The sequence below is a fragment of the Carettochelys insculpta genome, chromosome 2 (assembly GCF_033958435.1).
Source record: "Carettochelys insculpta isolate YL-2023 chromosome 2, ASM3395843v1, whole genome shotgun sequence".
In the NCBI taxonomy this organism is placed as follows: domain Eukaryota; kingdom Metazoa; phylum Chordata; order Testudines; family Carettochelyidae; genus Carettochelys; species Carettochelys insculpta.
In genome coordinates, this window is record NC_134138.1 from 231,292,947 (window position 1) to 231,308,010 (window position 15,064).

The 15,064-nt window shown below is 41.4% G+C and overlaps 1 protein-coding gene across 1 annotated transcript; it reads left to right on the forward strand.

Annotated features, from left to right (window-relative positions):
• The first annotated feature begins 214 nt into the window (after positions 1–214).
• SEM1 (SEM1 26S proteasome subunit) lies at positions 215–10,867 on the forward strand. Its single transcript, XM_074986220.1, has 3 exons — positions 215–470; positions 7,587–7,680; positions 10,667–10,867. Exons 1-3 carry the CDS (start codon positions 221–223, stop codon positions 10,707–10,709), a joined length of 387 nt encoding a protein of 128 aa, XP_074842321.1. The 5' UTR covers positions 215–220; the 3' UTR covers positions 10,710–10,867.
• The last annotated feature ends 4,197 nt before the right edge of the window (positions 10,868–15,064 follow it).

Consider the following 15,064-nt stretch of genomic DNA (forward strand, 5'->3'; position numbering starts at 1 on the left):
GTGACTGGTGGGGAGAGTGAAGGGCAGGCGAGCGGGAGAAAGGGGATGGTGCGAGCAGTGAGGGCGGGGGCAGCGGGAGGGAGTCCGAGCATGGGGCTGTCCGCCCTGCGGAAGGGGAAGGGGAAGGGGAAGGGGAAGTGAGGGGCGCCGCGGCTAGCCGCGCGGGAGGGGAGGACAGCGGCGGGGGCCAGGCTGGTGCAAGGGAGCGCTGGCGCTGTAAATGCGCAGAGCAGCGAAAACGACCTCGGTCCGACGGACCCACCGCGTTATGGCGCATGCGCTGTTTATATCGCTGAGTCCGCCAGCCTCCCGTCATGCCCCGCGGGGCAGTCGAGACGTAGCCGTTCCGCCAGCTCGGACGGTAGCGCGGCAGCCGGCTGGGCTGAAGCTGATCATGTCCGAGAAGAAGCAGCCCGTGGACCTGGGGCTCCTGGAGGAGGATGATGAGTTCGAGGAGTTCCCGGCTGAAGGTGACGGCGCTGTGCCGACTGGGGGGGGGGGCACGCGGCGGCGGCGGCGGCGGAGGCCGCCTGGGCCCATGTGTGGCAGGGCGGGGAGGCGCATGTGGCTGTGGGCTGAGGGGTGGGACACGATGTGGCGTGAAGGGAGGTAGGTGGGGGGAACTTTGGGGGAGGCCTCGGCTCCCCGCCTGGGCTGTTGGCTCCGATCTCCCCACAGCTGCCTGGTCTGAGTCAGCGTGGGGTAGGCCGCCCTGTGTCGCCGCCGCCGCCGCCGCGGGCCTGTGGACCAGGCTGGCTTTGCCCGTGTGGGTTGCCCCATTTATCGTAAAGAGTTGTGTGCAGTAAGGGGCCTGTCCCCACACCACCGCCTGCGGGTCGAGCAGTCGGCATCTCAGCCCTTCTGGCAGCCTGCGGCTTTCCACCCGACCTGGAGAGGTCTGCTTGAGAAGGACCCATACCTGGTATGGGCTGAATTAACTTCTGTGACCTCGGCCTGCCTTTGCCTAGAGTCCAGTTTGTTCTACCAAATTCTATCCCAGCATCACAATGGAGCGTTTACCAGGGAAAGCTCGTGACCTAATACATTTGTTAGTCTCTAAGGTGCCACAGGAGCATTTATTAGTCCTGAAAAACTAAGCTGGTGAATGCTGTAAATTTTTCCAGGACTATCACAGACATACCTGTCATGCATGCAGCTATATTTGGTGAAAGGTGTTCTTGAGCCTGCACTTGTATTTTTGCTAATCAGAAAGGGTGGCTCTCATGGTTGGTTTATATGTAATGAACTTTGTTAAGGAAATTTGTCAGCATTCCAGTTAGTTGGAGATTCTCAGGGTTACAACAGAGATATGAAGGATATCAAGATAAGGGGAAGTAATAAATTAGTAGTTAACTTACAGTTATTATGAAGAATTCCTTTTTTAAAACATATCACAGAGATAGCTATGTTAGTCTGTATCTTTGAGAACAACAGGAAGTCCTGTGGCACCTTATAGACTCACATATTTTGGACCATAAGCTTTTGTGGTCAAAGACCTGCTTCATCAGATGCAAAAATGGCCATAGTCTTGTCTCCTCACAGTAGGTACTTAAAGATGTCACCACAATTGATGTAATAATTAGTCGTCTTCTGTATTTTGAGTCCAGTTTATAATAGATGCAAATCACATTTCATTAAAAAGGTATCTTTCTCATTCCTTTACATAAATCACGAGCTAAGATACTATAACTTTTTGTTTTTTAATTTACATTTTTGCTAGAATTGCCCCAATATACCTGAACTAACATGTTTAACATTGCTGGACTTCACTAGAACTGCTTGATTTTTGCTATCATAACAATTACTAAGAACATATACTAAGAAAAGTTTCCTATCTCTAAAGAAATCAGATTGATTAAAAGTGAGGGAGAGGAATAATTAGGGATGTAAAAATGAAATAACAAGGGAAGGTAATAAAATGACTCAATTACAGTAGTGGACAGCAGCTTTATTTTAAAAATTTAGTCTTGACATACAAATACCACTGCTTTTTCTGATACAAGTTGAATCTCTGTAGTCTGGCACTCTTGGGACCTGACTGGTGCTGGATGAGAGAATTTTCCAGATCGTGGGAGGTCAATATTTTCTAGCACATTACCAACACTTCCACTGCTGACTAGATTCTTAGAAGACATTTGGTGTAAATTACAGCTAAATAATAGCACAGAACACTGAGAGCCAAGATTGGTGGCTGTAAACAAACTTTATGGGATTGTGGAAAAGTTGGCCACACCCATAGTAACTGGTCCTCCAGCTAACTAATATCATGCCAGATTATGGATGTTGCTGGCCTAAAGAGTTTCAACCTCAAGTTACAAAGCTAGTATATGAAGGGATTACATGTCCTATCTAGATTTTACTAACACTTTTCATATGTGCAGAGAAACAGAATTATAAATAAGGAAATTTCTCTTAGTCTTATCAATAAAACATTTGTGCCATTGATTTAATTTTGGAAGACCTCAGAATAGTACATGATTGTCTAATGGCATAAAGAAGTTGACATTCTAGTAATTAAAGAGATGGCTTATATTTGTAAGTGAATTGGTGATAGTGCAGATCAGGGGTTCTCAATCTCTTTCTTTCTGAGCAGCATTCTTCACTCTCCCACATGCCATAAGAACTCCATAGCCCTTCAGTGCTACAACAACTATTTTTTCTGCATATGAAATCCAGGACCAGTATTATGGGATAGTAAGCAGGGCAGTTGCCTGGGGCTCTATGCCACAGGGGGCGTGTTGTTAAGGCTTCAACCATGGTAGCAGGGATCAGGGCCTCAGCTTTAACCCCATGCAGTGTGGTTTTGGCTTTCTGACCGGGACCTCAGAGAGATTAATGCTGGCCCTGCTTGGCCCCTTCCCCGAAACATGCTCACAGGTCCCAGACCCCTGGTTGAAAACTGCCGATGTAGGTCATAATGAGTAGTGATGTTCACAATGTTTGTTATACTGTTTTATCTTCATTACACTTGATATGGCTTATGAGTTCCAGATGTATCAAATAGGCTTTGTCAAATAGCATTTCCAGATAGAAATAGAAACAAGTTATCGTAATTGTAGTAACTGGTTAAATGAACTGAGAAGATAAGCTTGTTTAGAAAACATGGGAACGAAAGCGGCTTCTTACTCCTTGATTTCTTTCCCCGTCCCCTACCCCTCACACTCTTAAGTGTGAATAAAATGACTTGAGATAGCGGGGAATCTATAAATACTGAATTGGACAAATTACATTTGCTAAAAATGAATACTTGAGATTTTACTTCTAAAAGTCTCAAACCAAACCTCTCCCAAGGAAAACAGTCAGAGTTACGATTTGGAGGGAACTACCTTGAAATCATTTTTAATTGCCACATTAGAAAAAGAAGGGGGCCTAACCTGGATCTGATAAAATTGGGAAAATAATATAATGGAAAAATTAAAATATCTCCAGTGTCAGATTGAGGTTGGTTATTTGAGCATTTCTCTGTCTTGGGTTATGCTAAGTTTTCTATAAACCAAAAGATGTGAAACCCTCTTTACAAAATATAGATATTCTAGTTAAGTTAAATATCCTGAATTTTAATAAATACTGAAAATTTCATATAGTGCATTAATATTTTATCAGAAAATTAACTCCTGTTTCTCGTACTCTGTGTAACTGAAGTTTGAGGGAGATGTTAACTTAAATATATTTTTGAAATCATTCTTTATATATTATATGCCTTCTGATTAAATACTACAGGCTTGTTAATGTAGTTTGCAAAAAAAAACAAAAACATTTAAGTCATCATTAAACCTTCCAGACACACATTTTATTTTTATTGCTTAATCTGAAGTAATTGGGTAAATATTTGGTTATAAAAATGTTTACTAAAATTATCTCATAGTGAATCTTTCCAGTTATACTTCTGTGTTCTGCAGTGAATGATATTAGAGTTCCGTTACATCTATCTAATACACTCCTACCCTGACCCAGGAAAATTAGGTAATGCAAACTTGTCTTAAAGCATAACTAATACATTACACAAGCATTCTTAACATCTTTAATTCGTACTTCAACTTGGTTTCAAGAAATAATTATCACACTAAATTTTGAAGTATCTGAAACAGATGTTTTCTATCTTTGTGGCACATTTAATTTCAAGTTCAGTATGATACACGTTTGGGTTTTATGTGAATTGGTCACTTGTGAGATTCTTTGCAGTGGTATGAAAATCATATTTTTGGGGGTATAGTAGAGATGAGTACAAAAACTATTTGTCTTCATTTCTGAAGCATAGAATACACCACACCATTATCAGAATATTAAAATACTTCTTGAAGACTCTCTTCATGACTAGTTTGTCAAAATAGATTTTGTAGCTTTATTTTACATTAATAATACTTAACGGCTTTCAAAAACATTTTTGTTACTTCCAAATCCAGGATAATGCTATATCATTTTTTACTTTTATCCCGTCACAGGCATATAATGTAACTGAAATAATAACTCCAATACACAAGCCTACTGTATGGTGTCAACATTCAAGTAGTTTGAAGTCTTGTAACTACTGGAATCAGAGTGTAATTTAAGCTTTTTTATCATTTCATCTGATTTTTTACCCGCTTTAATTTGAAAGACCTCTTAGCCATGCTTCTTGAAGCATCATACAGGTTTTCATGAATTAAAAAGTGTCAGTCTGTTTTTACAATCATTCTTTCATAGTTGAACCTCTCAGAGCCATTGTGCCAGATTATATCATCTCAAATAATTGAGACTTTTGTCACCAGTTAATGTAATGGCTGGATTCTGGGTCAGGTTCTTCCCCAGAAATATGAGCTTTATTTGTTGTGGAATGATTTTCTTTGAAATATAAATATAGTAAATGGAATAGCTTATACCACAGCGAGCAAACTTTTTTCGTCGTGCTCCCGTTTTTGACTCTGCAGTTAGCTCAGGAAGAGGACACCGCGGCTTGGGCAACCACCAGCTCTGCAAGTGCTTGGCAGTCGCTCCTGCCACAGCCTCCACCACCTCCCCAGCTATGTTGATGCTGTGAGGCCCTGCTGCTTGACCCAGGGCCTCTGAATATTCCAATTGGTCCAGTGGCAGGGGGGCGTTCCCTTGACCAGGGTAGAGGCGGAGGCTGTGGGGGAGGCAGCAGAGGGCTGGGGAGGCAGCAGAAGCCATGTTGGGGAGTTGATCACGCTGTCCGCCCCCCCCCCCCCTTAAAAATGCCCCCCCACACACACTTTGCACAGCCCTGGTTTATACAACAAGTCTATTTTATATTCTTTGAAGGAACATTCAATGTGAATGTTAAATGCACTGTGTGTGAATAACTATTGTTCATTGTGAGTAGTACTGAATAAGGAGCTTTCCTTGGTTGTCGCATTAAATTCACAATGAAACAGTTACTATCTTGTTGAAAAGGGCATTAGAATAATTAGTTATTTCATTTGCATTATTATTAGTATTTGTATAGCTGTAGCCCCCAAGAGCCCTATTGATGGACCAGAAATCACCTTTAGTAAGCCCTATACAAATACAGTAAAGATGTGGTGCTTAAGGAGTTTGTTTCTTCTCTTTCCACCCCTTTTTTTTCCTCTTTCCTCTGGTTTCTTCAGGGTCTCCAGCTGAGTCCCTCCAAATCTTAGGTATCCATTTGATGCATTGTGAAGCTAAGGCTATGTCTACACTAGACTAAGAAAGTTGACCCCAGATATGCAGTTCTAGGTATGCCAATTGCATAGTAGCTAAAATCAACATGCTTGGGCTCAGTTAACTTGTCTGTCTATATAGCAGAAGGTCATTGGGAGAGTTTCTCCCGTTGACATCCCCCACGAGGAGTACAGGGGTCGATTGCGAACCCTGAGAGCTCAATTTCATGTGACCATACTGGACATGAGAAATCAAACCCTGTAAGATCAAACGTGCCTGGATCAATCTTCTGTGGTAGTGTAGGAGTAGTCTTGTTTTTGGTTACTTATGCATCCAAGTCTTTGTGTCTGGTTGGCTAGGAATGGGCACTTCTGTTCTTGCAGTTCTAGGGTTTTTTTTCCAATACTGTGTCCACTTGTTACAATAAGGAAAAAGTTTCAGGATCTTTGCAACCCCCCTGGATCTGTCTGTGACCCTCTTCCAATCAGTTTCCTTTTGTTATTGACTTATATGTGCAAAGCTACTTTAATGGTTGCTAGAAAGCTTTCGTTTTTATGGGTTGGTAGAAAGAGGATTTTAAATTATGGTGGGATGTAGCACCAGCTTGTTCTTTTTTTTTTTTTTTTTTTTTTTTTTTTTTTTCTCACAAATGTGTGGAATCAGTTATGTTGTATACCAATGGGAGTGTTGATGTGATGAATTTTAAGTGCACCAATCACATCACTTCTATATTGGTGCATAAAATAAATTCATGTGGCAGGAGTGGGGCTGAGGGTGTTGGAGTATGCAAAGGGGCTTGCATGTGGGGCAGAAGGTTGGAGTGGTGTGATGAGGAATTCAGATGGAATGTGAAGTGTTGGTTGGGGCCAGGGATGAAGGGTATGGGATTCAGGCTCACCCAAGACTGTAATGGGAAGAGATGACTCCCTACAACAGAACCTGGGTTATGGTTGGGAAGTGGGGGTGCTTGCTCCCTCCTTGGCAGCTCTGTGGGGAGAGGCATCTCCCTGCCCAGCTGCAGTAGAGCTAGGCCAGGAATGGGTTGGGGTCAGGGGCAAGGCCCCACCACGGTACTCCCATCTGCTTAGTGCTTAATAGGCTGGTGTGTGGCCACACAGCTTGGAAGGGACTTGGGAGCACCATCAAAGCTATTAATCTTATCAATCTGTACCATGGACACCAGGTGTCAAAAAACATATTCCGTACCATTAACCTTTTTGGTACCCCAGGAGAACTTACTTCAGAGGCAATGCTCTGCTACTTTTCTTTATTAATAAGAGGACCCAAAATCAGTTTCCAAGTGCAAGGTTAAGTGGCACTTCTGCCTATCATGAGTGTTGCACTACTGGGACAAAACCAGAAAAGTAAAATTGCAAGTTATCTTTACTTCTGAGACAGTGGGCAAAATCCACAATCTTACCTGTCTGAAAAATAGAACTGATGGATTTTCTCCCATATAGGTTACTTGTCATTTCAGTACTTCGTGTAAAAAGAAAAGAAAGGTCTAAATGGATTGGGTAGAAGAGGTGTTTGTTTGTTTATTTATTTATTTGGTTTCTTGGCAATAAAAGACCTCAACGTTTAAAGTTAATATTTTCATGTAACCCTGAGGAATTACATACTTTCGAAAAAAGTCTCTAGACTTATTAATGGATACCAGGTAACATGATACAGTCTATATTTGTGCTTTCTTGTTATAGATTGTCTATTATCTTTTTAATTAATAGCCTCGTTATTCAAGAATCCAGAACGTTAAGCTTGTAACTACTTACAAAGTTGCATTTTGATTATAATTTAAGAAGTTATGGTGGTAAATAGCATCTTGTAAAGATTTCATTGTAAGCATTTTAATATGATCAGAACTTTTATCAATAAAGGAAGTGTTGATGGCCAGACCTGTTTGCTGACAGTATTTGGTATCAAGGTGATACAACGTAAAATATTTGGACTTTGTTTTCTGTCTGTAGACTGGGCTGGTTTAGATGAAGATGAAGATGCACATGTCTGGGAAGACAATTGGGATGATGACAATGTAGAAGATGACTTCTCCAATCAGTTAAGGTAATCTTAGAGTTTGAATTATGGCTAGAAATTGAACAGAAAACTTTCAACCTGTAGGTTTTTAGTTGAGTGGAATTTTAGACTTGAAAGAAAAACCTGAGCAAATCTTTACTTAACTGAAGTAACTCTGTTAACCTCTCAGTGCATGTGTGATGATTAGAAGAGGGCAGGAACAGCTTTCTCAATGTGTAAAATTTTTCAGGATTTCAAAAACTCCATTTGGAGCTGAGAATCCTTTCCAGACAAAAGACTTGTCAGTGCTGCTGTGTCCTGACTAAAAGTTTCCTTGTGATAAGTCGTCATCATCTTGTAAAAAGCCATTTAATGAAGTAACTCCTGGATAGTTCTAGTGGCAGTCATAGACTTTATAGGGGGGAAAAAATAGCTTTTTTTTTTTTAATTTTTAAATATAAAATGTCTACAGGTGGGAGTTCTTCTAATCCAACTGTTTAGTCTTCCTTTCTCTGTTACTTTTTGATTCAGTTAATTTTTTTTCCTGATACAGCACTATAATTTAGGGAGTTCGATTCATCAATACAGTCTTGTACTTTATCATTAATCTCTCCATGCTTCTTCTACGTAACAAAATATCTGTCCGGTGGCCTGTTTTGCGGTAGTTACTGTACAGATGTCCTTGTTTTAGAAAGAAGATTAAATTGACCCTTGCTGGAGGGTATCAAAGTAAATCCTGTTTGTGTAATTGCTTCTTGTCAAGTTGAAAAGTATCAAGTTAATTGCAGGTCCGAAATATATTATCACTCTAAAGGCAGTGCATGTCAACAGTATGACAGGAATCTCCAAATTTGTGGCAGAAAATGCTGTATGAGAAGGTTCAATAGATGACACACACCTTAATTACATCTTGTAGTAAAATATTTATGTCCTCATCTCTGTATTAAAGAAACAGTATTCGTCTGCCACGATCTACTGGATATGCTTGCTATGTTTAAACCATTCTGAAATACAATTAACTTAGGCTGTTTCTACACATGCCACTTTCTCCAAAAGTGGCATGCTAATAAACAGCCTGAAATATGCTAATGAGGCATGGATGCAAATTCCCCATGCCTCATTAACATAAGATCACGTGATTTGGAGTCCAGAAGACATTCTTCTGGACTCCCAAATGCAGTTTAGAAGCGTGGCCCCCTGGGGGGGGGGGGGGTCTTCTTCTGGAGGCCCCTTCTTCCTGAAAATTTTTGGCAAGAAGGGGCCTCTGGAAGAAGGACTTCCTTCCGGGAGACAGCCCACCCCCCAGAGCTGCGGTTCTAAACAGTGTTTTGGAGTCCAGAAGAACGTCTTCTGGACTCCAAATCATGTGACCTTATGCTAATGAGGCATGGGGAATTTGCATCCACACCTCATTAGCATTTCAGGCCGTTTATTGACATTTTCGAAGAAAGCAGCATGTGTAGAAACGGCCTTAGTGTTCTAGAAGTAAATCTTATATTTTAGTAATGAAAATCCATCCTCACTCCTGAATTGGGTCAACAAAGATTGTTTGCTTTTATTTTGTATGTTCAGAGTTTAGATAAGGAGGTTATCACAATTATCTCTCTGTAAAACACTTTGAAGAGCAGTCCATACTTAGTTAAAACAACTTGGGGGAAGTTCTGGCTGTGTAAGAACTGCAGAATCAGAAACTTTGTGTTCACTTGGGCTCTGATTCAAGGTATAAACACACACCTAATTTTAAGCATGTATAGTGCTATTGAAGTCAGTGGGACTAATTATAAGATTAAGAACCTTTTATATATTAGGGCTCAGGCCATGTATTAATGAAGAGGATTAAAGACAGCTTACTGGTGTACACAATGTAACAATGTTTATTTTTACCCTGTTAAAGAGAATTTTAGTTTTGTTCCTAGACAGTTGGTCTCTTAAAAAAAAAATTAAAAACTCTGGTGGTAAATTATTTAATGGCGCATAAGAAAGTATTTGGAAGAATTATCTATGTGAAGCCTGTGTTCTGTGTTGTTTCTAATGAAGTTTCATTGCCTTAAAATAGAGTGAAAGAAAGCACCTGCCTTATTTAAGCAATAAGGAGCAAGGATCATAAAACAAGCCTTTGATTTTTTTTTTTTTTTTGGTTAATAAATGGGGTTCATATCCAAGTTGTAAATAATAATGAAGCTGAAATTTAGTAAGAATGGAAACAAGATGAGGCTGAACTGTGAATTACAGGTTGCACCACCCAGCTACAGCACCCTTGGGACCTCAGTGGTCCCAAACAAAGGATTTTGCTGGACCAGGGAAGGTTGCTGGCCCTCTGATTGGGGCTCCATGACCTCCTGTGGGGCTACCAGGAGACACCAGCTCTCTGGTCCAGGAGCATCCTTGGCCCTGCCAAATGAGGGATGTTGCCAGACTAGAGTGCGAGTTTTAGGAGGTGCAACCTGTATTATGCTGCTTATTTGTCCAATTGTATGAAAAATGACAATAGTACATTGAATGTTTTCTTACCAGATCATATTGGGCTTGTCTGCACTTGCCCCCAGCTTTGAAGGGGGTATGATAATCAGGGTGATGGGAGATTACTAATGAAGTGCTGTGGTGAGTACACAGCACTTCATTAGGCTAATTTTCCCCCGAGGCATCTTCAATGTGTCAAACTTTGAAGTGCTGGCATGTGTGTAGCTGTGGGCACTTTGAAGTGCCCGCACTACTTCAAAGTGCCTTTACTCCCCAAGATTTTGAGGAGTAAGGGCACTTTGAGCCTGTACTACTTCGAAGTCCCCGCAGCTACACGTATGCTGGCACACGCTTTGAAGTTGCCGCCAGGGAGAATTAACCTAGTGAAGTGCTACATATTCACCACAGCACTTCATTAATAGTCTCCCATCACCCTGATTATCAGGGTGCCCCCTTCGAAGTTGGGGGCACGTGTAGACCCAGCCATTATGTCCTTCATTAACAATTGTCCTGGTTTAAAGAGTGTTTGTTTTATTGTGCCTCACCTATGTTTATGGTTCTTGTTTCTATACAGAGCTGAATTAGAAAAACATGGATACAAGATGGAGACCTCATAGTTTTCTGTGAAGATAGAATAATCTAAAACTGGACTGTAGATTGAGTTGTTATTTCAAAAAAAAAAAAAGACGACGACAGGCTGGGACATGAGATGATACATTTAGTCCATTATCAATTTGCTTTGATTTATTTTGATTTTGTATAAATAAAAATTTTACCCCAACCCTTTTGTATATTCAGCATTTTTTCAGATTCTGCTTCACTGATGAGATTTTTAAAAAATCAATCTATTTGATGTGGGCAGCTATTGTCCTGGTTTCTTATAATGTGTTGCTGTTCTTTGAATATCAGGAGTCTATCACACTGAAGACAGGATGGAAGTGTTTCTATGACAGGCTAGGCTTTATAGAGGATAGTGCTCCTGTGGTTATAGCCACATATAATCTATGTGAATCTAAAGCGTGAACTGTTTGCTCAGCCTGGAGCACTGAGGTACAGTGCTTGTCTGCAGAGTTTGATCTATTTACGTCCGGGAAACTTTCAGAAAGCAATTTGACAATGAGTGGCTTGGAGTTGCATCCTATGTAACATATTCATGCAAGAAAATACTCAAATAGCCTGTATCTAGGACTGAAATATGCTTGTGGAACACAGGTTGCACCTCCTAAAACACACCATTAAAAATGTTTGCCTTTATTGATGAAGACAAAGTACAGTGAAACACACCAAACCACCGTGTTTGCTTGCAAAGAGTAAAACCTCCCAATGTGACAGTCCAGCTACCGTAGTCAAAGTTGTTGAGAGGAAGTGGAATTTAGAGGAAACTGTAGGTTTCTAGATGACGAAAAGGAATGTGTGGGCACAGACAAAGAATTTGCTGGACAAAATTGTGCATGTGCTGCCGTGGAGGTCAAGCCCAGATCTGATTACTCTGTAACTTGATTAAAGACTGGAGCATCTATTTGCTCCTCCATGACCATCATCGTGCAGTCAGTTCCATCCTGAGTGACTGCCAGATATTCTTTCCAGTCCTGTCTCTTCCCCAGAGCTACTCTCTCTTTCTTCATTCAGTTGAATCACCTCCTTAACCAAATCTTCTGTTGCATTTTGGCCTTTTTTTACCATAGCTTGTCTGCTGGTGTGTGTCAAGGTCCGTGCTGTAAAACATAATGTGTAGAAGGAGGGACTGTTAAATTCTAGCTCAACATTGAAACATTTTGCATACAAGCACCTCTTGCAACATATTCAGTCATTTTCTCACTGATCCTTGTGAGGTCCACAGTAACAGAGTTGGGAGTGAAGGGAGGGAGCGGTGTGCAATCATTCTGATTATCCCCCACTTCTGCACAGGTGGGTATCACTAGCAGACATCATTGCTGAGGGTAAAGAGGGAAACCAAGGCTCAAATACTGTATGCTTGCAGCTTTTGTCCCGCACTAGATGCAGCTCCTCTGTGTTTGCTTTGGTCTCTGCACAAGTGATTGCAGAATGGTGTGGGACAGTGTCCTGCAACGAGGGAAGGAACACAGCTGCTCTGCCATGGAACATGTGGCAGAGGATTAGTAAGTACTTAGGAAAAATTTCCAGAGCATCCCTTTGGAGGATTCCCTTGAGATCTTGGTGTGCATCAGCACCTTACTTGGACATAATGATTAGCTACACTGGGCTATTTGCAGCTCTCAGAAACAAAGCAAGCCTCCCACTTCTCTGTACCCTACCCTCACCTCTGTATGCCAGAGCCACTTACTGTGCCTCTCATCTCCTGTTTTCCTGCTCCTTGATGATCAGCTTCTGCACTGGTTACACACCTCAGGAGTTGAGAATAGTTCTTGGCTGCCTGCTCCATCAGGCGACCTCCCTGCCTACAGTAGCCCCATACCTCTCATCTAGCTCTTAATCTCTTTCATCTATTATTTTATTCTCTAGGTTAGGTCCTCCTACTGCTTCTATGCTCTCAGAGTATCCATGAGACTCTTAGTGGTGGGGGTCACCACTGAGAATAATGTCCCAGCTCCTTATGAAAACAGCAGGTCTTAGGTGCAGCACCGGAGTTACTGTGGCTCCCTCATCTTATGGTAGGCCTTCCTCAGCTCCTTATCTTTGCTCTGCATTGCTGTGTGTCCCACATAATTGCCTGTTTCACACAAGCATTGAGAAATTTGTCTGTACTTGTCCCAGCTGTGAGTGACCCATAGGAACGGGGACTGAACAGATTCTTCTCCCTATACCCAAATCACGTCCAACGGCTCTGCGGTGATCCAAGCAAGAGAGCATTGGGTCAATAGTCAGGCACGGTCACCTTGGAAAATGCCATGAGAACACTCCATGCTGAGTTAGCCAGCAGGAAATGGAATTTTAAGTTCCTGGGGCTGGCAAGGGAGAGAGGCAGATAGCTTTTTACTTGGCTGCAGGGCTGCAGAGTTCCAGCACTGACCAGAGCAACTGCATGGGGCTTGTGAGGAAACTCTGCAGAGAGCAGTAAAAGCAAAAGACAGCCTCATCCTGTGTACACTGCATGTTTGACAGCAAATGGGGTGGGTGGGAGAGTTCCTTTCACTGCAGGTTTTTGTTTTGTTTTGTTTTTTTTTGATGAAGCTGGCCTTTGTTTTTTTGTTGTTTTTTTTTTTTGTTGCATAGCAATGTCTAAACTTACACAGTTTTGTCTCCAAGAGATGCTTTTTGGTGACAAAACCCTAAATAAGGATAGTTAGCAATCACAATTAGTCTGTAGTGGACTGACTATTTTAAAATCAAGATTGAATGTTTTTCTAAATAATCTCTGGGAATTTTTTAGAGGAAGGCCTTGGGCCTGTGTTATAGAGGAGGTTAGTGTAGAAAAATCACAATAATGTGCTGTGGCCTTGGAATCAGGAACCTATTAATTTAGTAGTGAAAGGGAAGTTCAGTTTTTTTGTGTATTTATTCTTGGGCATCTTTGTTGGAGTTGGTAGCAGTTGGCCAGTGATGACAGTTTACCCCATATCGCACATTTGTTTACTGGGAACTGAAATGACAGTATTGCCTCACACAACTTTGGCCACCACATACTGGTCACTAATGATTTGGTTCATACTTGAACCAGAAATGTAGAGGTGGAAATTTCATAGCTGATTAGTAATTCCATGAGTCATCCGTATATGGCCCCTTAGGTTTTTTTTGTTTTTTTTTTAAGTGTATGTATAGTGTATTGGAAACTTCAATGGTCAAGATTACAAATGTAGTAGTTCTTATCTGTTGGGCAGATTGAAGACCATAATTTTCACTTCCAAAAGGAATTTAGGCTCCTCTGACAGACAAATGGGATTTAGGTTACAAACTGCCTTAAATCCCTTTAGAAAATGAAATTTAAAGCAGGCATTGCGTTGCCAAGTGCCACAGTGCTGAAATTCCTTTCAGAATCCAGGCTCTTGTTTTCATGCATGAAGGGCAGTGTGTAACTCCAGTACTTATTTGAACTCTTGGAATCAATAATACTTTGACATCAGCGTTAGCAGCAGACTGTATAAAACTAGTTTTGTAAAACTAATTTTGTGAGTGGAACATAATGTATGGGGCAAAATCTATTATTGGCCTTATAGTCAATAGAGGTTGCGAGGCTGGACAGGCAGTAATGTTAGTATAAATTGAACCTCTCTAATCTGGCACACTCTGGTCCAGCAACATCCAAGGTCCAGCATGATTTTAGTTGGCCGGAAGACCACTTCTTATGGGTGTGGCCAAACTTCCCTTGGTCCCATGAAGTTTGTTTACAGCCACCAGTCCTGACTCTCACTATTCTGTATTGTTCAGATCTAATTTACCCCTACACATCTGCTGAGAGCCCAATAAGCAGTACAAGTGTTGGTAATGCTGCTAGACAATATTGACCTCCCGTGGTTCAGCAAATTCTCTGGTTCAGCACTGGTCAGGTCCCAAAGGTGCCAGATCAGAGAGATTCAGTCTTTCCTTTACCTTGTTTTCTGAGTAACCTCAAATATTCCATTTCATAACTGGATAAACTTTCTAATGCCAGTTGATAGGGAGACACTAGGACACTTGTTTGAATCATCCAGCTGCTGGTGCCCAACCAAGACTCAGCATGTTGATCTACAGATAATAGAGCTCTAAGGGGGCTGCCCTAGGGTGACGTCAGTCATTCTTTAAGGTACAGGGTCTCAGATGCATGTAGATCTTTACCTGCCATAGTTGATCCAGTTCTTCATGGGGAAATAAGGGTGACTGATTAACTTAGTCCTACGTAAGTAACTCATGTAGTTGTAGGAAATAAATATAGGGCTAGATTAGGAATCAGAGAATGAATTCAGCCTAACCCAGCACAATATGAAAACACAAAACCTTATTTAGTTTGGGAAGCAATAAACTAAAAGTCTTCACTGTTTTGAGCAGCAAAAACAAATGCAAACAAGACCTTACA

Coding starts and splice junctions, on each gene's coding strand:
- SEM1 (XM_074986220.1), top strand. CDS start 221: ATGCGCAGAGCAGCGAAAACGACCTCGGTCCGACGGACCCACCGCGTT. Junction 471..7,586: donor CGAGGAGTTCCCGGCTGAAG/GTGACGGCGCTG, acceptor TTCTGTCTGTAG/ACTGGGCTGGTTTAGATGAA. Junction 7,681..10,666: donor GACTTCTCCAATCAGTTAAG/GTAATCTTAGAG, acceptor GTTTCTATACAG/AGCTGAATTAGAAAAACATG.